Below are 25,874 nucleotides of genomic sequence, written 5' to 3'. Positions count from 1 at the left end.
ATAAAAATATTTTAAAATCGCCGAAATAATGCCCATAACCTTCCCTTCCCTCGCCATCCCCTTAATGACAATACTCTCTTCATCAACCGGCTCGTTTTCATGAACCGGACAACACGGCGTCTCTGCTGTCATTCTGTGTGTAGATCGGAAGTCTGATCGGAACAGAACCAGAAAGAAGCCCCCATATTGTAAAGGATGTTCACGCAATTCGGTGCGACCGCAGAGACGCTGAGCAAGGCGTCGACCATGATGTTTCGGATCGGTACGGATGCACACCTCTACGACGATCCCGAGGACGCCAATATTCCCCCTCTCCTTGACAGCAAATTCGACTCCGAGAAATGCGAAGCTCTCAAGCGATTGCTCGCTCTCATTGCCCAGGGTTTCGACGTTTCCAATTTCTTCCCTCAGGTCATTTTCCCACTCAATCAGTAGTAACTGCTTTCAAGTAAATATAGGCCTTGGCGATCTCCCAACCTTTCGTTACATTGTTACAGAACAAGTACCTCAACTTACGTAGTTTTATCGAATTAAAAATTATCTAATTCGGAATTGGTCGGTTCACTATTTTGGGAACAATCATCGGGCGGCCCTTAGCAAATAGATTGGATTAGGTTGGGAAATATATGATTGGAAGAGGTTAGGATTTGATATCCTTGTTCCAGTAATTGAAATCCTTGTTTCAGTATAATGATTGGGTTCTTCTGTGTTGGCTTATCTAAGCTTCGGTTTTTGTTTGAAGGAATAATTTACTGATATGGAGGTTTTTGTTTCTCTACGGAGTCACCAGGTTGTGAAGAATGTGGCATCTCAGTCACTGGAAGTAAAGAAGCTGGTTTACTTGTACCTGTTGCATTATGCTGAAAGGTATGCCATGGACAGTAATCTTTCAATCCCCTCTCTTTTAACCCTTTTCATCAATCACCCTATGTGTAATTGGATAGAATTACATTAAGAAAAATGCGTGTTTATATTGCTTTGCTATAGTCTCTCATGCATTTTTGTGCCACTTAGTGCAAGGAATACCTAGAGGAGAGAAGATCATCATAGGAGGTGACTTAAATGGTCGTATGGGTAGAGAGGGGAATGGATATAGATATGTGGACAGGGGTTATGGAGTTTGAGAAAAAAAAATAATGATGCTAAAGCTATTTTAGATTTTATCACTCCACATGAGCTCATCATGGCCCCACATAGTGGGATAAAGGTTAGATGTGTTGTATATGACATCATAGTCAACACTAGGTTTAGGATGAACAGTTTTTTGTATGAGTACAAATACATTCCAATCAATTACATGATCACATGAATACAACCATTGAAGCACCATACAATCATTAAATTATGACATTTACAAATTTACTAAAGCCAACAATAAGTTGGATGGAAAATTCTAAGAAAGACCTGCACATAGCAGGACTTGAACCTAGATCCTCAAGGTTATCAGGGCCTCAGCTTGGCCTTTAGGCCAAAGCTTCATTGTCAGGATGAACGGTTGATTCACATAAAAAATGGCTTATCAACTACCCAAATAGATTATTTTCTTATGAGACAAGAGGATCACTTATGCTATAAGGATTGTAAGTTATACCAGGAGAATGTTTGACCACTTAACATAGACTTATGGTCATTGACATCCATATAAAAAAAAAAAAAAACAGGGGAGAAAAAATTATTTAAAATGAAGCCCAAGAATTAGATGGTGGGATTTAAAGGGTGGAAAACAAATTGTTTTCAAGGGAAAAAAAGTTGTGGCAAAAGAGATTGAATTGTTGAAGGAGAGACCAACCATATGTGGATTGACATGGGTATTGCTATTTAAAATACCAAAGATAGTTCTAGGAGGATCAAAAGAATAAGAAAGAGTCTTGATGGTGGAATGAACAATGATTTGATACAAAAGATGGGAATATATATATATAAACTAGGTAAGGCAAGAGAAAGAAAAACAAGATTTTTGAGCCAAGTGAAATGCATAAAAGATGAAAACTAAATCGTACGGTAAATGAGAGGGTGGGTGGTCAAGGAGAGATGGAATGAGTATTTCTTGAAATTATTCAATAAAACTGGAGAAACAAGTTATGTTGGGGCATCTTAGTAACTTTGAAGAAGATAAGAATTACATGTATGGATGTATATGTCCAAATGGATAAAACAAGCATTGGAAAAGATGAAGAATAGTAAAGCACGTGGACCAAATAATAACCAGATATAAACATGGAGATGCATGGGAGAAGAGGCCATTTTTTGGTTAATAAAATTATTTAAAGTGATCCTTACATCAAAAAGAATGGTGAATGAGTGGAGGAAGAGCAGATTAGTGCCTATTTATAAGAATAAATGGGATGCTCAAAGTTGTGGTAATTATAAAGGACTCAAATTAAGGAGCCACACTATGAAATTTAGGGATAGAGTGATTGAGCAAAGATTAAGAAGAGAAACCAAGGTATCTGAAAATTAATTTGGTTTTGGTGCTTGTAGGTCAACAATGGAAGCTATATGCTTATTGAGGTGCCTAATGGAATGATATAGAGATAAACAAAGTGATTACTTATGGTGTTTATAGGTTTAGAAAAAGAGTATAACAAAGTTTTTAGAGAAGTCTTATGGAGGGTTTTAGAGAAGAAAGGAGTCTGAATTTCTTATATGCAGGTTATTGAAGACATGTATCATGGAGCAGAAACATGTGAACATGTGGAGATATTGAGGTTTTCCCAATTACAATTGGATTACATTGCCTGAGCCAATTTTATCCCATTGGTATTCCACAATAACCGTGGTTTTGTCAGCAAGTTGCATAATTCAGAGATTCCGGCCATTTATAGAAGAAAGCCATACTCTTTTGTCACTTGATTTCAAGAAAGATCTCTTTAGCTCTCAATTAAGGCTGACGTGACCTATCTATTAAAGGAGGACAATAAATTGATTGTCTTTTTCTCATGATTGTTGCAGTCATCCTACAAGACTACAGATATATTTGATTTGGAAAAAATCTTTTGATGACAATTAAATTTAGTAGAATAAGTATAAGTAACAGCGTAAAAGGTTACACATGGAAATTCAATACCAGGAGAAGAAACACTGATGATCTGGATACTGGTCAAACAAACATTATAACAAAACTGTTCATAAGAAGAGTTACATCCCTTTCCTAGTTATTACACTTCATAACCTAGGAATTGTTTCTTTGTTTGCTAGAACAACGAATGATCTGAATGACGATCACATCTTCACAAGGAAGATCTTGAGGATTTTCTTACAATGTAGAATCTATCTCTAATTTTCTGTACCTTCTAGCAATCCCAGACTTTTGTATTCACAGATTTAGGTTCCAAAAAATGTATGGGGCCTTGAAAGACAAGTTTCTAGAGTTTGAAAGATCTCGTTTAAGTCATTTTTTCATTTTGGCATCTGTGGGTTATGATGGTTCCAAACACCCTGCTGCAGTCCAAAATGCAGCTCTTGGGATCTTTAATCCATTCTAACTCATTGAGAAAATCTGTTGGAATGCACTCCACCAGAGTGCTTGTTAAATCCATTTGATTGGTGCCTTTTGGACCAGCTTTGAATTTGATGGTGTGGAAAGGAATACTTTTCTGTATTGTATTGTATTACTGTACACTGTACACTGGGTATTTATTATAAGTGTGGATCCCAATTTAGGAAACTAAGCCCAAATACTTAGGGATTAGTCAACTCAACCAAGGAAGAAAAAATAAAGGAAACAATACCAATAAGGAAACATAATCTTATCCTAAAAGGAAACTCCAGAAATAAGGAAATAAAGATATTTTAGGAAAGAAACAATTATAGGAAAGATTTCTGGATTTCTAACAGATGGGATGCATTGTAGCAGCTTGGTTTTAAAAGTGATCCTGTTGAATTTGAAGTTGCTGTACCACGTACGTGCCTACTATTAACTCGAATATAAAGAATACAAGTTCCAACCAGTTTTGTTTACAACTTAGCAATACTGAAATCCTATGAACCATAGAAATAATGATTATTCAAAGAAAGCCAGTAAGTAAATTATGCCTTTCTTATAATGTATCATATGTGACTGATATTACTTTTCTGTTCCTTTCTATTTAGGCGTCCAAATGAAGCATTGCTATCGATTAATTATTTCCAGAAGGACTTGGGAGATCCAAATCCTTTGGTGCGAGCATGGGCTCTCCGTGCCATGGCAGGGATCCGTTTACATGCTATTGCACCTCTAGTTCTGGTTGCTGTGGGGAAATGTGCTAGAGATCCATCTGTGTATGTTAGAAAATGTGCTGCCAATGCCCTCCCCAAGTTGCACGACCTACGCCTGGAAGAGGAGACTACAGCAATTGAAGAGGTTGGCTTGTATAAAATATTCTATTACTTTTCGTTCTACTGCTGTTATGAACAAAATGCAGGCTTTTAGGTATAAGAAACGGGGTGAAAGGGTAAATTTTCTAGTTTGTTAAGATATTCTGGAAAAATAAAAATCATATCTTCTATTCTTTGAATATTTTCTTATCCCCCATCTTCATTTCAGATGAGCTGGAATTGAATGAATAATGCTCAGAAGTCCTGTCGTTCAGAGCTTTGCGTGTTCTTCTTATCTGGTTGTTTGATATTTGACTTAAGAAATTTCTTTGACAACTTACATTCATATGGAATGTAGTGGTGCATCCTTTGCATTTCTCTCATAAAATTTATCCATATTTTTGATTTAGTGCTCCAACATGGCATTAAACATTCATGTGGCTGTGCCCGCCTAGTTATTAATTGAATGCTATGCCTGCCAAGTTATTAATTGAATAATTTATCTTATCTCTCAAGTGAATGTCATTTAGAAGCATGTCTTACATGTTTAGCCTCACACATCACTCAAATTTTGATTAGGGTAAATTTCATAGACTAGCCCTGAGGTCAGTTCCGCCTTGCAACTAGTCGCTTTCTACCTCAATTGATGCGAATCAAATTCCCCCAAAGGAGTTGCCACCCAATCACCGTCCACTGTTTGGCTTCCGAAGCAACTTTCGCTGCCTAACTCCTCTTCCTACCTGATTTGAGTTGGTCACTGAAAGTAGTTGCAATTGTTGTCGGCTTCGATCGGCTTCTCTTCGATGCCTTAATTTCCGTTTAAATCGCTGCTCGATCAATGGCCAGAAGTCGCTGACACTCTGGCCATATCGATCCACTTCCACGCAAGTGGTGGCTTCCGATTTGCCTATGCTCACCTCAATCAATACTCGTAGTAGTCTCCAGAGAACCGATTCTTTTTGTGGACTTGCTGAATTAACTTCACGGAATTGCTACTCTGATGCGCCTCAGCATTAGCCGATAATTTCTTTGCTCCGCTTCAGTTCGCCCTTCCGATAATCATCGTCGGGATTATGGCCGAGGTTAGCCTAGCTTTGCTCGGTTCCAATCTGCTTTCAAGTCCTTCAAACTCCGATTGGAACAAATGCTTGTAATCGCCAGTCATAGCCTAGAATCATCCGGCTTTGTTTCGCTTCTCAATTTCAAACCAAGTTGATACAAATTACCAAAATCATAGCCGAGGAAAGACCGACTCTGATACCATTTGTCACATTCCTAGTTTTACCTAGGGTTATGATTGGAATTTGGGAGAGAAACTGGATGATAGACTTAAAGGAGGGAGAGATAAATCAAAAGAGAAAGAGAGGGAGAGATAAATCAAAAGAGAAAGAGAGGGAGAGATTAGAAAGGAAACGAGAGGGAGAGAAAATTAGAGAGATAAGAATTCACTTCATTCATTAACATAGCTTTCTCTACATATTAGGGCCTATTTATAGGCTATTCAATAGTAATGAAATCTGGAAAAAAGCACCCATGTGTTCCTAACAACTCACAAAATACCTCCTACTAACTACTACAACCTTATTACAATAATGCCCTTCTAACTACCCTTGAGTTGTGACATTGGAAATTACAAAGCAGTAGTTGAGTATTGTTGTTGGGAAACAACAACCAAGATCACCTGGGTTTGTTTGCCTTTACCACATGCAGGGACTTGGATCCAGCCATTAGGATAGCCGGAATCTCCTCGTACGTCACGGTTGGATCTGAAAAATGGATCCCATCCTTCAAGTCACCTCCAAAAGTCGGGCAACCTCTGAATTTCCAACCCCGAGTCAAACATTGGCTTTGTCTTTGGGTCTCGAATTTGTCGTAATCATGAAATTCGCTGGAATCTGCTTCACCTTCACACACCACTTGATAATTTCTGTTGAATCGACGGTCAGAGTTGTTGCTAGGAAGTGCCTCTAGCATCGCCTCCTGAATGGATTGACTCCGATCCCACCACTTGTTGTGGATCGACAGTCCACAATTCCCAGCTAATCGCAGTGGGTCACCACAATTCACCTATTCGATCATGATTGTTAGGATCCTGATGGCTCGGATCTGCTTCCAACACGTGACTGAACCGGATTCACTACTAGAATCAACGGAATCACAGCCGAGAATCATTGGCTCTGATACCATTTGTCACATCCCTAGGGGTCAGTTAGGGTTGTGATAGGAATTGGAGAAGAAATTAGAATTGAAGAAATGAATGAGGGGGAAGAAATCAGCAGCAAAGGGAGGGAGAATTAGAGAAGAACGAGAGAGGGATAGCGAGAATTAAGAAGGTAGAATTTTTTTTTCATTACACATATCTCCAACCTCTTACAAGTAGCTTTTATATAGGCCTTAACTAGCTGTTAACTGATTCCTAACAGCACCCATGTGCTCCTAACAACTTGTAAAATATCTCCTAACAACTATTATAAGCCTATTACCATATTATCCCTTTATTGCTCTTAGGGTCATGACACAGCTCTATTAAGGGCCGGGTGATGATCCCATAGTTCCTCACAAATCTTCTATAGTACCCTATTAGCCCAAGAAAACCCCTTAACGCCTTGATGTTACCCGGCCTCGGCCAGGCCACCGCTGCTGCCACTTTGTTAGGGTTTGTACTTGCTCCTGCCTCTGAAATTACATGCTCGAGATACTCAACCTGCCTTTGGTCAAAAGCACACTTAGACTTCTTAATACACAATTTGATTGATTTGAGTACCTCAAATGTAGTCCTTTGGTGTGTAGATGTTGGTCAAAGGTTTAGCTGTAAATTAAGATGTCATTGAAGAAGACTAGAATGAATTTGCGTAAGAAGGGTTCAAAGACTTGGTTCATAAGTTCTTGAAATGTGGTCGGGGCATTGGTGAGCCTAAATGGCATTATCAAGAATTCATAGTGGTCGTGATGGGTCCTAAAGGCCATTTTATGGATATCATCAGCATTCGTACGAATTTGATGATACCCCGGACATAGGTCTAATTTGGAAAAAATAGTGGTATTGTTTAGCTCATCAAGGAGATCTTCAATTATGGGAATGAGAAATTTGTCTTTGATGATCAAGGCATTGAGTTGACGATAGTCAACACAAAAGTGCCATGTACCATCTTTTTTTTTCACAAGTAGGACAAGAAAGGCAAAGGAACTCTGGCTGGGCCTGATTAAGGATTTGCTTAGCATCTCCTTAACCATTTTTTCGATTTCAATTTTCTGGTGAGGAGGGTATTGATAGGATCTTATCTTGATAGGTTCTGAGTTGGGTTTGAGGTTGATAGCATGATCAAAGGATCGTTTGGGGGGTAGGGTATCAGGCTTTACAAATAAGTCCTCATAATCAGCCAAAAGCATATTAAGTTTAAATGAGTCTTGTAGCTCCCAATCATTTTGAATTGGTGCAGAAAGTGCCGCAACTCCCCTGCTCTTTCCTCTTCTTCTTTTGTCTCCTCCACTGTATGAATAGAGAATAGCTTGGGCAACTTGTGTCCACTTGCTCTTGAATAGCCTCTTAAGCTTCCTACTCGTAATCATTTTGCAAGTCCCTACTTCCTTGCTTCCAGTGAGAGTTAGTCTCCTTCCCTCCTTCTCGAAGGTCACTTCCATCTTGTTAAAATCAAAGCTAATAGGGCTCATGTTTTTCATCCAATCTACTCCTAGCACCACATCACAACCCCCCAATTTGAGTAACCTTAGATCGGCTTCAAATGACTCTCCTTACATCTCCCAACAAAACCCTGTGCATGTGTATTTACTTAACACCTTGTTACTATTGGCAACAATAATTGTCAATGGTTGTGTCCCTATGAGCTTGCAATGAAGCCTCTTAGTAGTACTTTCATCCAAAAAACTGTGGGTACTCTCACTATCAATTAAAATCATTAAGCTTCCTTCAGGCACCTTACCTTCTACCTTAATAATCTTGTTATCGGCCAATCCCTTTAGGGCATGCAAGGAGATTTCCCCATTGTCCTCCCTTTATAGCTCCACTGCCTCCTATGTTTCCTTTGCTTCTTCCCATTCTCAATCCTTTCCTTCTAGCAAGAGCAGTTGCCTCTTGCATAATACTAGTCCCCACACCTAAAACATGATCTCCTTTGCTCCAACAACTTCCCATTCTACCCTTCCGAGGAGTTAGTAGGAGCAGGCACCATCATCCCCTTCTGCCTGGGATTCACCCTTACTATCTCCTTCCCATAGCTTTTACTTATCGGGGGTGCAGAGCCCATACCCATTCCCCAGTTCTACTGCTTCTGTTTCTTGATTATGGCTTCCACCATAATCTCCTGTAGCCTAGCATTTTCTGTTGCTTCCTCCATCGTGTCTAGTTGCAACATCTTCACCATAGGCCTTAGTTCCTCATTGAGCCCACTTAAGAAGCTAGAAACAAAATAAGCCTTGGAGAGGTGGGGATTTAAACTGACCATAACAGATCTTAGTTCTTCAAAACGAGCCTGGTAGGCCCTTACTCCTCCTTCTTTCTTGAGCTTATTAAACTCTTCTACCACATACATCCTATTCCCATCCCCGAACCTCATATAGTTTGTTGGCAAATTCACCCCACGGGCAATCTCTCCTCACCTGCGACCAACCTTGATACCAAGCATCCTCATCATCATTTAGGTAGGCAGTCACCAATGCCACCCTCTGCCCTTCTGGAACATTGTACCAACCAAACGCACGCTCACACCTCCGCACGCACCATCGTGGATTGCTCTCATCAAACAGGGGTATCTCCAGTTTGGGCATAGGGAACCCTGACTGATTGTGGCCAGCCGGTCCCTCTTGCCTTTGATCCACCTCTTGATCTCCTCCTGCTCCTCCTAGGATCACCTCAATTTCCGAGGGTCCTACATCCACATTCCTCACCCTAGGGCTGGTAAGGACTGGCTCTGATCGTTCTCTACTAGGGAAATTAGGCGATAGACTTACCTGATGTTGGCGGGTGAACATCACCATGAAGCTTTGCAGTTGATCCCTGATCTGAGCCCCTATTTCATCTCTAATTCCGTCCAACCTCCTTTCCAGACTTCCCAATGAGGAATCCAACTTCCGATCCACTGCCACAATCGCCTCATGATTGCGGTTGGATCCTATCTCCAGAAGTTCCACTTGTGCTTGCAGATCGGTGACCGTTGAATGGAATTGTTGGACCTGTGATTCCAGGTTTTTCATCCGCGTTCCCTTCGCCATCATCGATCTTGTAGAATTCGCTAGCCCAGACTTGCTCTGATACCACAATTGTCAGATCTTCGGGATCTGACAATAATCAGGGAAGAATTATGGAAACTGTGGGAGAAAGAGGAGGAAATGAGAGAATTGAGAGAGAGAACAGAATTGAGGGAGACTTTAATGAGATTCAATTCAAAATTCTCGATGCCTCAATACAAGGGAAATAGGTCCTTATATATTGGATCTTGCAATCAGTTCCCGCCAAACCATCACCCTATTTACATTATTGCCCCTTCTAGAATGAGTTAACTACTTTTAACTACCCATACATGTAATTTCCGTCTCTACCCCTACCTCTAGATCATGACAGTGTGGTCTGTGAAATTTACCCTTTTGATTAATATACATGAATGAGATTCTTGTTGGGATGAAAGCATTATGTGACAGCCTTTGTACCTGGTTTTTGATTTACAAATGTAGTTGTGGAAAGATATGGAAGCAATGCCCTTTTCTTTTTCTAATGCATGATTTTGATTGGAGCTGTGCATTAATTCTATTTTGCACGCACTTAATTTTTCTAACGTGATGCCATCAGTATGTTGTCTCTTACAAGCAGAGCTACATGCAAAATTCTTACCTCAATGATGCAGTTGCAGGCTCAGTTTGTTGTTTTAAAAAGTGTGGGTTTGGTTCACTTACCCTTCTCCATGCTATTTCTTAAGCTTCAGACCTTTGTTATTCTATGCTACATACAATCTCTTCTAAACTTGTGAAGTATCCATATTGGAAACTTGGCGCTGGCAGTTAGGATAAGATATGGGTTTGTGTGTTTGACATTGTTAATTGGATATAACTAGATAAAATGTTAAATTTTGATGGGGAAATAAATGAGGATGTTACTACTGAATTAATGCAAGATGGTTAAAATGAAAAAGTGCATCTGTTGTTATGTGATAGTAAAATTTCATCAAAGCTGAAAAGAAAATTTTATAAGACATCTATAAGACCAACTTTGTTCTATGGCACATAAAATTGGGCAGTAAAGCGCCAACATGTGCAAAATATGAGCCTAACCAAGATGAGAATGCTAAGATGGATGTGCATATAAGAAAAGGTAAAATTAGAAATAAGATTATTTGTTATAAGGTTGGAGTGGCTTCTATTGAAAATAAGATATATGAGACATGATTAAAATAGTTTGGTTCTACGAGAAGAAGACCGATAGAGGCTCCTTTGAGGATAGTAGATGGAATGGAGTTAAGTACTTAGTAAAAGTGAGGAATACTAAGAAAAACTTTATGGAGACACTTAGGTTTGATATTAATTATATGGCCTTACAGAAGATGAGGCCTTAGATATAAGTGAACGGAGAGCTAGAATCCATGTAGGCAACCCCACAGTGTGGGATATGGGCTTGGTATGTTGCTGTTATTTCAGATGAGTATTACATGAAAGTTGAAACTATGCATAAACTCAACTATCTATCTATCTGTAACCACTTTATATTAATTTGTAAACACCATTTATTTTAAATAGATTTGAAGCGTGTTTTATTAATATAAACTACTCAACACTAGTCACGCACCCATACCTGACACTGAATTGGAGTCTAGGTGATATGGTTGTTGATTATGTCTTTACAGTTATCTTTATATATTTCAGAGATTTGTGTTGTTCCCCTTAATGTATAATGTATCTTATGCAGATTGTTGGAATATTGTTAAATGACAATTCGCCTGGAGTAGTTGGGGCTGCTGCTGCTGCATTTTCCGTAGTTTGCCCAGATAATCTGCCTCTGATTGGAAGAAATTATAGAAGATTATGTGAGACTCTTCCTGATGTGGAAGAGTGGGGTCAGATTGTCTTAACTGATATCCTTTTGCGGTATTTAATTGCAAGACATGGGCTTGTGAAGGAATCCATTATGATATCTTCTTGTGCTACTGATGGTTCCCAATCTGAACATGATGGTTCAGAGACTAATTTTGAATTAAAAGAGAACACTTGCAACAAAGGGACTAGGGATTATGAGCCTGGGTTAGCAGAAATGGTCACCAGCAGTTATCTTGAAGGACCAGAGAAATATTTATCACGGTCAGGTCATGCAGATAGGGGCTCCCTTGGATTGGATTTTTCATGTTTTACATCTGCTGAAAGCAATCATGACATGAAGATCCTGCTGCAGTGCACATCACCTTTGTTATGGAGTCACAACAGCGCAGTGGTACTTGCTGCTGCAGGAGTGCACTGGATTATGGCACCAAGGAAGGATGTCCAAAAAATTGTCAAACCACTTTTGTTTGTGCTGAGATCATCTAATGCCTCTAAATATGTGGTATTCTCCATTTCCTGTCTATAACCTTTCTTCTATATGCCACTGGCAAAAAATATGTGCTATTTCTTTTTTTTTTTTCCTAGATAAAATGTGGTGTTTCAGATTAATTGCATTTGGTACATTTTGCAAATTAAATATAATTAAAGAAGGTTGAGGGTTTAAAGTATTGAAAATAAAAATGAATCGCATTGAAATTGACCCAATGCCCCCCACCCCCAACTCACAAAAGAGAGAAATAAGGAAGAAAAAAAGAACCCAGAATCAAGCAGAATGGTTAGCTTGATGTGTAGTGACAACCGTTTCAGATCTTATCCAATCATTGAGATTGTGCTAAGAATACAATTTCTACTTTTTTTAGGTGGTTATTAATTGCGACAACATCTGCCTTTTCTTGTGGTTGACATGCTGTGGTTCTTTCCTGTCCCTTTTGGGGCATTAAAATAAGCCTTGTGGAATTCTCTGTTGCTAATTCCTCCTTATGCTGCTGGTGCTTTAATTGTATATCATTGCAGCCATGAGTAAAGCTTAATTTTATGAGTAAAGGCTGGGCAATTTGGAAAAAGATTCGCTAATGCTAGTGTGAAGATGGCACCTTTTTCTGTTAGAATTATTTTGTTCTCTTGTGGCTGCTTGTAATCCTGTTACTTTCTTTTGGCAACATGTTCGACTGCTTGTTGTTTGTCATATCATATTCAATTTCTGCTTTTGCTTGCTGCTTTATTTTTCAGAATATTCAATATTGTTTGAGACCCATTAAGCTTTGCTCAATTTCAGCTTTCTGTTTCTTTCAATTTTGAGACCTACTAAGCAATTTTTGTTCTCTTGCTGTTCTCTAGTTCTGTCCTGCTGAATTTCAGAATTTCTGTTTTTTTTTTCTCTCAAATTTCATAATATTCAAGACTATTGCTGTTTCACAACTTTAGAATATTCTCTCTCTCTCGCTCGCTCTCTATTTTTTAAAATTTGTTTGATTAATGTATGTTTAAGTTCTGTTTTTATTTTATTTGTTCAAATAAGTTTGTTTGTGTTTTATACTCGTTGATGCTCTAGTACTTTGCTGACATAATATTAGTTGTTACAGTGTTGGTTGTTTGTAGTTCATGAATCTATGATTTTGTAAGTAATGGTATATAAGTATTTTATACATATTTTGAATAAATATGGCCTATGAGGCGCGCACCTGCATCTCTCACCTTAGCTTCTAGCATTTAATCTACGTCTGTGTGCCTTGCACCTTTGACAACTGTTGGAGTTAGAAAAAGGAATAACTTTGTCCTTTATATTACTATTTTTACTCTCAACATAACCCTCACACACCTGACCATGTGTGAGATTTGAACTTAGGATCTTTGCTTACTTTAGTTCTATATTATGTTGTTACCACCAATTCAGCCAAAAGCTTAAGTTGTAATAGGGAATAATAACTTAACTTTAACTTTTTAGATTATTCTTCTCCCAAAAAGAATAGTTACAGAAACATCAATCTCATATTAGATTTGGTGTTGTAATGCAAAGTTCTCTTCATTTTGGGGGGAGCAGAGAGGGAATCAAGGTGAAGAGGAGAGTACTTGCTTGCTTGGATTGGAGGCAATGGCTTAGAGACATTATTTAGTTGTGTGGCTCTACCATGAAGGAGAGTAACTTTTGACCCATGACTGTGGTTTATTGTTAATGGAGGAGGTTCACAAGTGGGATGTGGGACCTAGCACATAAAAGATATGATATATGGCAATAACATGGTCAAATTGTCCATGCCACATGGCTAGCAGGTAGACCCCTCTATCCAAAGTTGTTATCCTATGAATCTTATTGTTTGGTGTGTGTGTGTATTGGGTAAAGGACATATTTGTGTATTATATTTGTGTATTATTTTACTTAATAGAATTTGTGTCTATTTTTTAATGGGTCCAATTGCATGCATGTGTCAAGAACCTAGGTTTAACCTTGGGTTTTAAGAGGAAATTGGAAGAAACCAAGGGAGAGAGAATAGAAAGGGAGGGAGAAATCAGAAGAATGGAGGGAGAATTCAGATAGAATAGAGAGAAAGAACCAAGAGGGAGAAATGACAGAGAGAATTCAGTGAAAGAATTGCAGAGAGAGAAGACTTAAATTCAGATTATCATTCAACAATTACTATTTTCTAACTAATCTAACCTATTTATAAGCTTTTTTATCCTTTTAGTTACGATATAGCTGAAAGGTACAAACTGCTACGGGACCAAAGTACAATCAAAAGAAATACATCTAATATACAATTAGTATTATATCCTTGGGGTCGTGAAAGATCCCCCCCCTGGCGGCCGCGGGAGATTTCTTGTCCCCAAGAAATTACAGCAACTGGCTACTGTTTCTCCATCCAATCCCTACTTGCTCTTCTTCTTTTTCTTCCTCTAGTTCTTCCATATATAACAACTGTTTTCTGCACTAGTGCCCTGGACTAAATTTTTCTCCACATCGGTAGCACAATCCTAACTGTCTATTTTGTTCCATGAAAGAGATTTGGCTGAATTAGGGTTTGTATAAACCCCAGGATTCAGATTTCCTTGATGCAATCCTGAGGCTGTAGTTCAAGAATTTCCTTCCAATTGTAGATTGATCGAAGGATGAATTTCAATTAGGATCTTGTGCTTTTTAAAAATTGCTTCCAATGCCAATTCTTGCAGCCTAGCTTTCTTAGCAGCTTGCTTGACCGTAGCAAGTTGCATCATTTTCACCGTTAGCCTTAGCTCATCATTGAGGCCACTGATGAAGCTAGATACAAAATAGACCTCATTCAAAGTCGGATGATGAATGAGCATCAACGACTTCAATTCTTCAAATTTGACCGGATAGTCCATGAGAGAACCTTCTTGCTTCAGTTTATTGAATTCTTTAATCACATTTGTCATTAACCTTTCCCCAAATTTGTCACAAAAATCATCTGCAAATTTTTGCCAATTAAAATCAGTCCTCAACCTACTCCATCCCTGGAACCAGGCATCAGCCATATCATTGAGATATGTCGCTTCCAAATTCACCTTCTGATTCTTAGCCACTCAATAGTAATGGAAAAACCTCTCGCAAAGCCTAATTCACCACCTAGGTTTATCTCCTTCAAAGATCAAAATCTCTAACCTCGACATAGAAGTGTGGTGGTGACTTGGATTGGAACCTCTACCTTGAATTTCCGGCTCAAATTCATGGCATTCCTTAGCTTCCTGTAGAACAGGAGCATGAGGAAGAATACCAGCTTCTACTGGAACCAGAGTTGCAGCTGATCTTGGAGGACAATCCTCTGGTAATCTAGTCTGGAGCATTGTAGAAAGCATCCTCATAATTCCATCCAGCCTTTGGTTAACATTAGTGTCAATTGTCCGTACACTTCTTTCCAAAGTTTGCACAGTTTCTTTGGTCCCTGTATTCTCTTCTCTGCTAATTCTCATCTCCTCCTGAGTCTGCTTTAAACCTAGCTCCAAAACATCTAGCCTTGCCTCCAATTGCTTCATGTGCGCACCTTCTGCCATTTCCTCAGTTCAATTTCTTCAAGATTCACTCTGAACAATTTGTTTAAAATCACCTGAATCTGCCTCTGAGTCTGTCTCCAAGAGTCGCCTGACACCTAACTCCTGAGAATCTATTTGCTCTGAACAGTCTCCTGTGAATCGATTATGATTCGCCTGAATGTCAGCCTATAATTGATCGCCTCACAAGTCAACAACCTAGGATCGGCTTCTCGGGATTAACTGTTGAGGATCGCCTAGGTCAATCAACCAAGAATCATTGGCTTTGTTGTAGCCTCCTAAAATCAATCAACTCTGATTTGCCTTCAAATTCGCCTAAATTCTGTCACTGAAATCGCCTTCCTAAATCACCTATATCACAATTCAACAATCGAGAGCCAGCCACTCTGGATCAATAGTTGAAAACCGCCTGGATCTGCTTCGCCTTCGAACACTAGACATTGATCAACTGCTAAAAATTGCAGGAATCATAGTTAAGAATCAACCGGCTCCGATACTAAATGTTAGGAACCTAGGTTTAACCTAGGGTTTTAAGAGGAAATTGGAAGAAACTGAGGGAGAGAGAACAAAAAGAGAGGGAGAAATTAGAAGAATGGAGGGAGAATTTAGATAGAACAGAGAGAAATCAAAGAGAAAGAACCAAGAGGGAGAAAAGATAGAGAGAATTCAGGGAAAGAATTGTAGAGAGAGAAGACTTGGATTCAGATTATCATTCAACAAGTACTATTCTCTAACTGATCTAGCCTATTTATAGCCTTTTCTATCCTTTTAGTTACAATACAACTGAAAGGTACAAATTGCTACAGCAACAAAGTACAATCAAAAGAATACATCTAATATACCATTACTATTATATCCTTGGGGTCATGACAGCATATTTATATATTTGTTGTTTGAAGAAGTGGCATTTTGAAGGCTTGCTCACAATTTGTAGTTGGAACTTGGTAGTTTTGCTATTTCATGACAAATCTTCACATGAATGGACACATTGGTTTTTGCTGTATAAGTAGCTCTGTGCTTGGCCTTGGCAATTGATATTTTCCATTTTGTTAATCTATTTTCAGCTTTTCGATTGGGGAAGGTGCTTCTGCTATGGTTTTTGTATTGAGGTTTTGGCATGGCTGCATAATACAATTGGTGGATGCTGGTTCTTTAGTATTGTCTATTCCCAAAGTATCAAATATGGTTTTAGGTGCTGTTTTGTATGGTTTTCATTTTGAGATTTTGGCATGCCTGTATAATACAATTGATTGATGCTGGTTTGTCAAATCCTTGAATCTGACAAGGGAATTCTCTACCGAATCAGTGAGAATTGGGTAAGAAATTAGGGGAAATGAGAAGATAGGCAGAGAAGAGAGGAGGGAAGGAGAGAGAGAGAGAGAGAGAGGTGGGAAAGAGTAGAGGATTCTCAATTGTATTGATCGATGCCTCAAATGAGTAGGATCAATTTATTATATGCTGATCCACAGCCCTGGAAAAGGCACCATAGGCTGCCCAAATTCAAAAATAGTACAACTGTCTAGCTATGCTTAGGTATGCCCACTTAAGGCTATAACCGCCTATACAAAGTACAAGTCTCCAATAACTGCCTAACCGTAGGTACATGACAGTTCTTTACTGTTTCCTATTCCAATAATATCAAATATGATATCTTCAATGTTCTGAAAAATTTGTGAACCTCTGTAATTAGATTGTTTTTGGGCCATCTGGTTACATTTCCATGATGCATATCTGCACTTCATCATCATTATCGACAACTACACCTTATCCTAACGAAGTTAGGTTTAGTAGCACGGCATTCATAATGTCAATGTTAGAGTTTGTCTAGAGTATTGATGGCAGCGATAACAGTGTCTTTGCACCGGTTATTATGCGGTTTTAGAGGGTAGAGATAGGCAGTGGCCTCACTTGTAATTAGCTGTTAAGTTGGGGGTAATTTGGTAATATCAATACCAGGTTTTGTAATAGCCTAGGAATTATTGCCCTAATATTCTATAAATAGGGCGAGGGGGGCTAGGCATCATTAACGCGTGATATTATTGTTTCACGAGAAAGCTTTGAGAGAGGAAAGGTTGTGATTTTAGAATAGCTTTTGTAATCTTGAGAGAAGGCTTGTAATCGTGGGGTGCAACCAGCTGTACTGATCATTGTTCTTTGAATTAAAGAAGGCTGCTCTTGGAGGGTTCTTAGGCTGGATGTAAGGTTGTCCTAAAGGGCAATCTGAACTAGGATAATCTCAGTGTTCTCGTGGATATTTGGTTTGCGCGTTCTTATTCTTTCAATTCCATTTCTATTTCTATTCATTTTGTATTTACTGTTGGCTTTTAATTCTGTTTGTGTTTTCTATTCTGATTGATATCATTCATACCGTGAATGATTGTGTATGTGAGAGGTGTGTTTTTGGCTAAAGATTCATATTTAAGTAACCCTAGGATAACAGTCAATTGACTTATAAATCACATTGACAATATAAATCTATGCAAAAAGAACAATGTAGCAAAATTTTACACTGGATGCCCTTCTTGGTGCAACCCTCTAGCAAAGAACAATGAGATAAAGTTCTAATATTATCTTCATATGGAAAAGTTTCATGAGATGGCAGTAAATGAAGATAATTGTTATGTTCGTGTTCCATCACATTAGTTGATATTGTGAAACCAAGCTATTCAAGATGAAAACACAACTATGATGCATATCTGCACTTAATTGCTTAAAATCTTTACTTTTGTTATTTATTTCACTTTAATTGACTGTGTACAGGTCCTCTGCAACATTCAAGTGTTTGCTAAAGCAATGCCTCATCTTTTTGCGCCATATTTTGAGGAATTCTTTGTATGTTCTTCAGATCCATACCAAATGAAAGCTCTGAAACTTGAAATACTCTCTTCAATTGCTACTGATTCATCAATCTCAGTGATTTTCCAAGAGTTCCAGGTATTTTATTTTGTTACATGGTTATATCATCCCTTTATCCTGAATCACAAAGTAATTGCATTCAATAAGGTTGTCTTCCTTATGTCTTTTCTTAGGTACTATAAAGGATCAGTTACTTTATAGCTTCTTGTTTCTGATCTGGAGAAACAAATATTCTTTCAGGTTAAATTGTTCCTAATTTTTTGTTTAATTCTATAGATGGTAGAGGAATCTGTTAACTCTTTGGAGCATTCTGCACCTGCCGTTGCTTTTGTTCTTTTCTTGTTTGAATATGCCCCTTATCAATGTGATGTGAACAGTGTTGCGAGTGGAGAATGAGGATATCTGGAATTATCCAATGGTGAGAGAAGAATTAGGGCAAGGATTGTGGCAACGTGATTTGGCCATAAATTAATGGATAATAACTGCTGCCACTATGGAAGAAACACGCAACTAAAATCTTGCTCTGCAAATAAATTTGAAGGTTCTTTGGGATTAGCCATCAGTTTGAGTTTCAATATGTACCTGAGGATTCTTTTCCACTTGTTAAAAATATTCTTTCAATTTTTCTTTTTGGTTGATGAGGTGGGGGATTCATTTAGTCACAACTTTGTGTTTCACTAATTTATCCTCAGAACTATGATATTACATCTGTTTATAGTTTTGGACAACAATAACAGACATGCTATGTGCCTTCCCCTCTCTCCCCTGCATGCTTGGGTGCAGACCAAAAGAAAATCACACTAGTGTTCACACATGCACGCACACAAAAGGAATATGAATGGCAGTTTCTCAGGTCCATGCATTGCTGGGCTAGCATCATAATGCATGGATGTTTGTTGAGGTGGGGGGTCTATTTAGTCACAACTTCGTGTTCCACTAATTTATCCCTGAGATTACCATGTTGCACCTGCTTTATAGTTTCCAATGGCAATCGCAGAACTCAAACACACATAGCAGTTAAACACACAGAAATCTGTGTGTGGGCTTGCCCCCAGAGAGGTCTGAACCCTGGTTGTAGTCTTGCAGAGGAGGCCACTATAGCCCCTTACCAACAAACCAAACTTGGGGGTTCTGCAGTGTCTTTTATACTTAAATTATGTGAATGCACAACCACCACAGTTGATTGTACTCTAGCCTTTTTTTGAGTTGGTTTGTGTTAAAGAATAGTTATAGAGTAAAAATTGCTAAAGGCATTCCATCAGTGAACTCGGCTAACTCTTTCTAATTGCTAATAGTGGGAATAAAGTATATTACTACACTAAGTTGCAAGGCCTGGGCTCCACTTAAGTTTTGTATTGAAGTCTGAGCTATATGTCTTGGTGACAAGCCATTTTTTGTTGCACTAACAATGTGAATGTTTATTGTTTAGTTCTGTTTGTCTTTCCATTGGACACTGAAGTTGCTTAGATTGCACATTCCAGAGACCTGGTTACTCTTTGTGTTTTTTTTTTGCTCTTCAAACAAATAAAAAATGCCACTAACACTAAAGTCAGTGTAAAGCTTAGTGGACTTGAGATGGATGAATTGATTCTTATCTTTTAGTTTCTTGTTAGGATTACGTCAGAGATCCAGACAGAAGGTTTGCTGCTGATACTGTTGCTGCAATTGGCTTGTGTGCACGGCAACTTCCAAAAGTAGCAAATATGTGCTTGGAAGGGCTACTGGCTCTGATTGGACAGGGTAAGCAACTGAAAATTCTGCTCTAGGAAACCTTTAGGAAGTCATTATTTACTACATTAACTATCTTCTTAAGTAAATCTGCAGAATCTTTGAATGGTGACATTCAATCTGTTGATGGAGGAGCTGTTGTTTTAGTTCAAGCACTAATTTCTGTTAGAGAAATCATAAATCTTGATCCTCCAAGTCATGAAAAGGTATTTTTTCTTGTAGCTCCTTATACTGTTAGACTTTTGTTTCTCCTCTCTACTATTCTGTCACTTACCCGAAGTGACATATCTTTGAGATTGGAGTGACAATAAATACAACAAAAGGACCATATTAAATATAATCTTGATTGCTATTTTTCACTCTAGTTCCCATGGATTATGTTCTATGCTGTTTTGTCACACTTGTGCTTTGCTTTATTTTGTTCTCCATTTGAATCTAGTAGTGCTTGGATTTACTGGGTTATGTTGTCTCAAATTTGGCTTCTGTCTGTGTGGACCCACTGCTTTTGTGTTCATTGGTTTCATCAATCTGCTCTTGCTCTGCAGAAAAATGTGATTTAGAAATTAGTAATGAAAGTAATGTCACTGATCACGACAAGATTAATCCAGGAGTGCATAGATCATCAAAAATGGTTATTTGGTGATAGAAAAGAGTGATTATGTGAGGCAACAGGTTTATGTTTTTCATTCTTTGATGACTTAACTACTTTATTTCTTGCAATCTTTTCAATTATTTATTAAGTTTATAGATTAGGTATCACTATGGTTAATCAAAGTTGGTCAGAGTAAGGCATAGTGTGATCCTTCTCAAAGCTTTGTAAATGTTTATCCATTGCTTTACATTTTATCTAACCAGTAACTGACAGACTTTGATTAAATCATGAGATACAATGCCATCCCTATCTCTATGTGAGTACTGATCTTAATCAACAGATTGATCCTCCATTCCTCCCTTTATTAACGGAGAATCTTACATAATCATTGTATAATATAATGACAATTCACGTCATACAATGCCATCCCTATCTCTATGTGAGTACTGATCTTAATCAACAGATTGATCCTCCATTCCTCCCTTTATTAACGGAGAATCTTACATAATCATTGTATAATATAATGACAATTCACGTCCCCCCCCCCCCCCCCCCTCTCCCTCAGTTCTTTTTCTGAGCTTATACACGCATGCCTTAAAATATAATCTCAGCTTGCTTGGCCACAGCAGCATATAATCTCAGTGTCATGTATGTCAAATCCCCATGTCCTGTCTATGACCCATCATTATTGATGATCTTATATGACTTTGCTTTATCTTTTAATGCACTTCGTTAACTTTATGAAGGTGATCATTCAATTAGTTCGAAGTTTGGAGTTGATCAAGGTGCCTGCTGCCCGTGCAATGGTAATTTGGATGGTGGGCGAGTACAGTACCATTGGGCATATTATCCCAAGGATGTTACCCACAGTACTCAAGTATCTAGCTTGGTGTTTTACTTCTGAAGCACTGGAATCAAAGCTCCAGATTCTTAATACTGCTGTCAAAGTGGGTAGATGGCAAGCTCTTCTCGTTTACCTTCTTAATTGTCTGGGTTTGTATCAGGCTGTGAACACACACATACTTATGCTTTTGTTAGAGCTAAAAACCATGCATTTAATGGTCTTGGTCTTGGCAGACTGTTTTTTAACTTGTTAAAAAGGAAAAGAGTTATTTCAGAGTGTAAAAAGGAAAATTTTAAGTATTTCTGGAAGATGAAGTTGGGGTTGTGACCAAATGCTGTAAAGAGGATTGGGTAGTGCATGGTTTGACATGATCTTTTGTTGATTAGGTGATCATATTATGTTGATTTAGATAAAAACAAGACAATAAGGTAAGGCAACTTAAATATGCAACTAAAGTTTACCCATATTTGTACCCCCCCCAAAAAAAAAGTTTACCCATGTTTCTGATACAATATGCCTGTCTATCTGAGGAGTTCTAGAAAGGAAGGATCATTTTCTGCAATAAACAGAGGTCTCAACTGTTTAAAGTCCTCGGTACAGTTTTATGGTGTCAAAGAATAACGCCTTGGCAAAATGAAATTTAGGCCCTACATCCTTAAGCTCTATCATCATCCTCTATTTCTGTTTTCCTGACATTTTTACAGCCTTCATGCTGGCGTCCTCTATCAAGTTTGAATGTCAACTGGCTGGTACATGTCGTATCAGCAATAGCTACTTTTGCCAAGTCAATTATATAATTGAATTCTTGCCCTTAAATGAATCTTCCTCATCTTGTATTGCATGCTGATCTGTTTTATTGAGTGAATGTTTTCATTGATACACTGGGAACATCTACAGTTGAATGCTGTCTAGAAAAGTTATACTGGTGGCATCCTCTACCCTCGTGCCCAATGCACCTATGCTTGTGCTATCTGATGCATCATTTGAGATAGATAATGGACATGTTCCTCCTTTTTCTTCTCTGAAGTCTGCAACAAACTAGCGGGCAAGGCAGGATTTGAACCTATCTTAAAAAATTTAAACAGATTTACAGCCTGGTTGTTTTACTACACAATTCACTCTTTTGTTCTTCTTCTTCTTCTTTTTTTATCTTTCAAGCCATGTGTTGGGAAAATTACATTCAAGTTGGTCTCCACAAATTTTAGTTTCTTTATTTACTTTTTGTCACCAATTTCCTTATCATTTCCTGCCATTTAGGCTGCACAACTTGATTGTGCTGCTTCCTGTAGAGTAAGTTAAGTCACTGATAATTCTAGTTAATTCTAAATTCATTATGTAGCAATATGTGATTTTATTTTATTTGATAGGAATATCTTCTGGACCCTTTTTATGGTGTAACGAGTACTTTTTTCCTTGTCCAAATTTGTATAGTTTGGTTAACCTTCTTCAATAATTCAACTGCTTCTTACTTCAGGTCCTGATACGTGCAAAAGGTGAAGATATGTGGACATTCATAAGAATATCAAACTACATTCTTAAGCTTGCCAAATGTGACATGAACTACGATGTCCGAGACCGAGCTCGTGCTCTCATGAAACTTCTATCATGCTATGTAGGTTCCAGTGATCTGGAGGAAGATGCAAAAGTTCTACCAGGAAATAATGACCTGCAACCTACAGTTGCAGTCTTCTTTTTTAGGGGACAGACGAAACCATTACCTGAATCCATAAATTATCGATTTTATCTTCCTGGGTCCCTTTCGCAGATGGTTCTTCATGCAGCCCCAGGGTACGAACCTCTCCCAGACCCTTGTAGTTTGAATCATATCTCCAATGATGCTCAAGCAATAAAAGATTCAAGTTCAGACACATCTGGTTCTTCTGATGAGGAAAGCACTTCTAATTATAGTTCTCAAGGTTCTAGTAGTGGTGTTGGCGAGGAGAGTGGTTCTGTAATTGAAAGTGATGATACTGTTGATCCATTGATTCATGTTTCAGATGTCAGTAATGCATGTATAGATCAAAATGAAGGTTCCCAGCAAAGCAGTGCTCATTCTAGATCTGATGACTTTGGTGAATTGATGTCCAAGAAAGCTCTTGACTCATGGTTAGACGAGCACCCCGGCCAAAATTTATCTGAAGGAAGCCATGTCCTTAGGTCTTCAGCAAGAATATCCATCGGGGATATCAGTGGCAAAGTGAAACTTAAGTCCCATACTCTCTTAGATCCTGTCATTGGAAATGGATTGAGTGTGCATTATACTTTTTCATCTGAGATTTCAAGTGTATCCAGGCTGCTTGTATGTGTTGAAGTTTCCTTCAAAAATTGTTCCATGGAGCCTATGTCAAAATTGTTATTGCTAGCTGAGGAAACTAGCAGAGGCCTAGATTCTGCAGAACAAGCATTGGCAACATCCGAGAGGTAATATTATTTATACTTATGTGGAATTTGTAAATCATCTTAGTTCGTTTTCCTTCATGATCAAACTACTTCTTTGTGATGGTTTCTATTCATGTAAGTAGAAGTTGTTCACAGTACCCATGAGTGCACACTCCATACTGAACTTACCATTGATATGATTTCTAGGATTTGATTTTATACAAATGTATTATGTGCAGAGATGATCATGTTATGACCTTTTATGGATAGTGTATCATTGTTTTTGGAGTGTAGAAAAGTTTGTAAAACTATTCTACTACTAACAGAGATTGGCAAAATGTGGTTCACCAATTTTTCAGTATTCTGTGCACATAGTACAACTGTTATGCTCAAAGATTGTTTTGGTTGGGTTTAGTAATAAAACCCGAAGTCAAGCAGCCCATGACCAGTTTTCAATATGGCAATCCAGATTGGAGCAACCAGATAGGAGACTTAAGCCCAAATACATTAATCAATTTGAAGGGAAAAGTCCCCAAATTAATCAATTGACTCACTGGGAAAGATGAAGATTGATAATGGGTAAATGGAGTACGATAAAACATTATTGGTCCTTTATGTCTCCTGAAATTCACAAGAAGAATAAATTGAAAGAGGTCAGCTGTAAATTTTATTAATAAATGTTAAATATTTATTATTATTTATAGGAATGTTTCAAGACTAATTTGAAGAGAGTTGATTCATTGATAAATGCTTGCTTCAATTACTTGTTCCATGCCCGGTGAGGCTGTCATAAATTTGTTGTCTTTCCTTGAATTTTATGTCTTGCCCTTGTAAAGGTCTAATAATGTGACGTGACATTCTTCCCAATTTTGCAGTTCTGTGACATCTCACAAGGATATGCCAACACTGGTTCCTATGGAAGAGATTGATTCCCTTGATCCCGGTCAGACAATTAAAAGAACCCTACAAGTTCGGTTCCATCACCATCTTTTATCATTGAAGCTAGTCTTGTGGTGCAACGGCAACAAGTACCCAGTTAAGTTGCGGCCTGACATAGGATATTTTGTAAAACCTCTTCCAATGGATATCAAACTGTTCACAAGCAAGGAATCTCAACTCCCCGGAATGTTTGAATACACAAGGAGGTTAGTTACCATAGCTACTTCTTCTTATTCATTGATGGGCAATCATTTCAACCTTCACCCAGTCCCATTTTCATCATCATAATTCCATTGGTAGGTAAACCTAGAAACTCAAAACTGATGCCTATTTATTCTGAAGTTTGACATATCACTCAACAGTCAAGCCACTAAAATTAAAGCTTACGATAATGGAGACTTAGGTTTCTGCAAAAACTTTGAAATTTCGTAATTGAAGTCAGCAGGAGTTGGGTTGCAGAATAAAATTTTCGATCCTTTTGTCTTGTGGACTTATTGTGTTTTGTTCTATAATGTGCAACAGTTGTAATTTCGTTGACCATATTCGGGAGCTGAAAGATGAAAAGAGTGAGAGGGCATTAGTAAAAGACAAATTTCTGGTGATTTGCGAGAGCCTAGCATTGAAGATGCTGAGTAATGCAAATCTTTTTCTCGTGTCTGTGGACATGCCAGTTGCTTCCAACCTTGATGATGCGTCAGGTCTACGCCTACGGTTCAGCAGTGAGATACAGAGCAGTTCAATCGTCTGCTTAATCACTGTTACTGTGGCGGGTAACTGTTCCGAGCCACTAACAGCGACCGTGAAAGTCAACTGTGAAGAAACTGTTTTTGGCTTAAATCTCTTGAATAGAATTGTGAATTTCTTAGCGGAGCCCGTTCCAACAGACGACGACTCCTGAATGTGGAAGGGGGGATGAGCCATGAGCCATGAGCTTGTTTTAATTATCAGTTGGGGACTGGAAATGTGATGTAATTGGTGGTGTATCAGTATGTGTGTTATATGGTAGGTTTTTCTTCTTGGCTTTTGGCATAGTAATAATAATAATAATAACAGAGTTCCTTTAGGATGTGTTAATGAGTTAGCCGGCTTGCTTGCGACTTGCGCAAAGAGTGTTGTATATTAGGCCCAACTCCCAAGTTGAGTTTTTAACATGACCTTGGTAACAGCTACAAAGTTATTAATTCGTAGTTTTCCAAA

General features: G+C 38.3%; 1 protein-coding gene across 1 annotated transcript; it reads left to right on the top strand.

Moving 5' to 3' along the window:
* Window positions 1-66: 66 nt before the first annotated feature.
* On the top strand, window positions 67-25,874 carry LOC127797364 (AP3-complex subunit beta-A). Its single transcript, XM_052330204.1, has 11 exons — window positions 67-411; window positions 791-867; window positions 4,093-4,342; window positions 11,210-11,839; window positions 18,100-18,273; window positions 19,809-19,935; window positions 20,020-20,129; window positions 21,262-21,462; window positions 22,834-23,780; window positions 24,614-24,883; window positions 25,200-25,874. Exons 1-11 carry the CDS (start codon window positions 196-198, stop codon window positions 25,573-25,575), a joined length of 3,378 nt encoding a protein of 1,125 aa, XP_052186164.1. The 5' UTR covers window positions 67-195; the 3' UTR covers window positions 25,576-25,874.

Source organism: Diospyros lotus, chromosome 3 (assembly GCF_014633365.1).
Source record: "Diospyros lotus cultivar Yz01 chromosome 3, ASM1463336v1, whole genome shotgun sequence".
Taxonomy (NCBI): Eukaryota; Viridiplantae; Streptophyta; class Magnoliopsida; order Ericales; family Ebenaceae; genus Diospyros; species Diospyros lotus.
The sequence above is the reverse complement of the archived record's forward strand: the minus strand, read 5'-3'. Positions and strand labels throughout refer to the sequence as shown.

What these genes read in the sequence shown, in the direction of transcription:
- LOC127797364 (XM_052330204.1), top strand. Translation starts at nt 196, where the DNA reads ATGTTCACGCAATTCGGTGCGACCGCAGAGACGCTGAGCAAGGCGTCG. An exon ending in ACTGGCTCTGATTGGACAGG is followed by an intron (nt 19,936 to 20,019) that starts GTAAGCAACTGA and finishes GTAAATCTGCAG; the next exon opens with AATCTTTGAATGGTGACATT. An exon ending in ATGTTTGAATACACAAGGAG is followed by an intron (nt 24,884 to 25,199) that starts GTTAGTTACCAT and finishes AATGTGCAACAG; the next exon opens with TTGTAATTTCGTTGACCATA.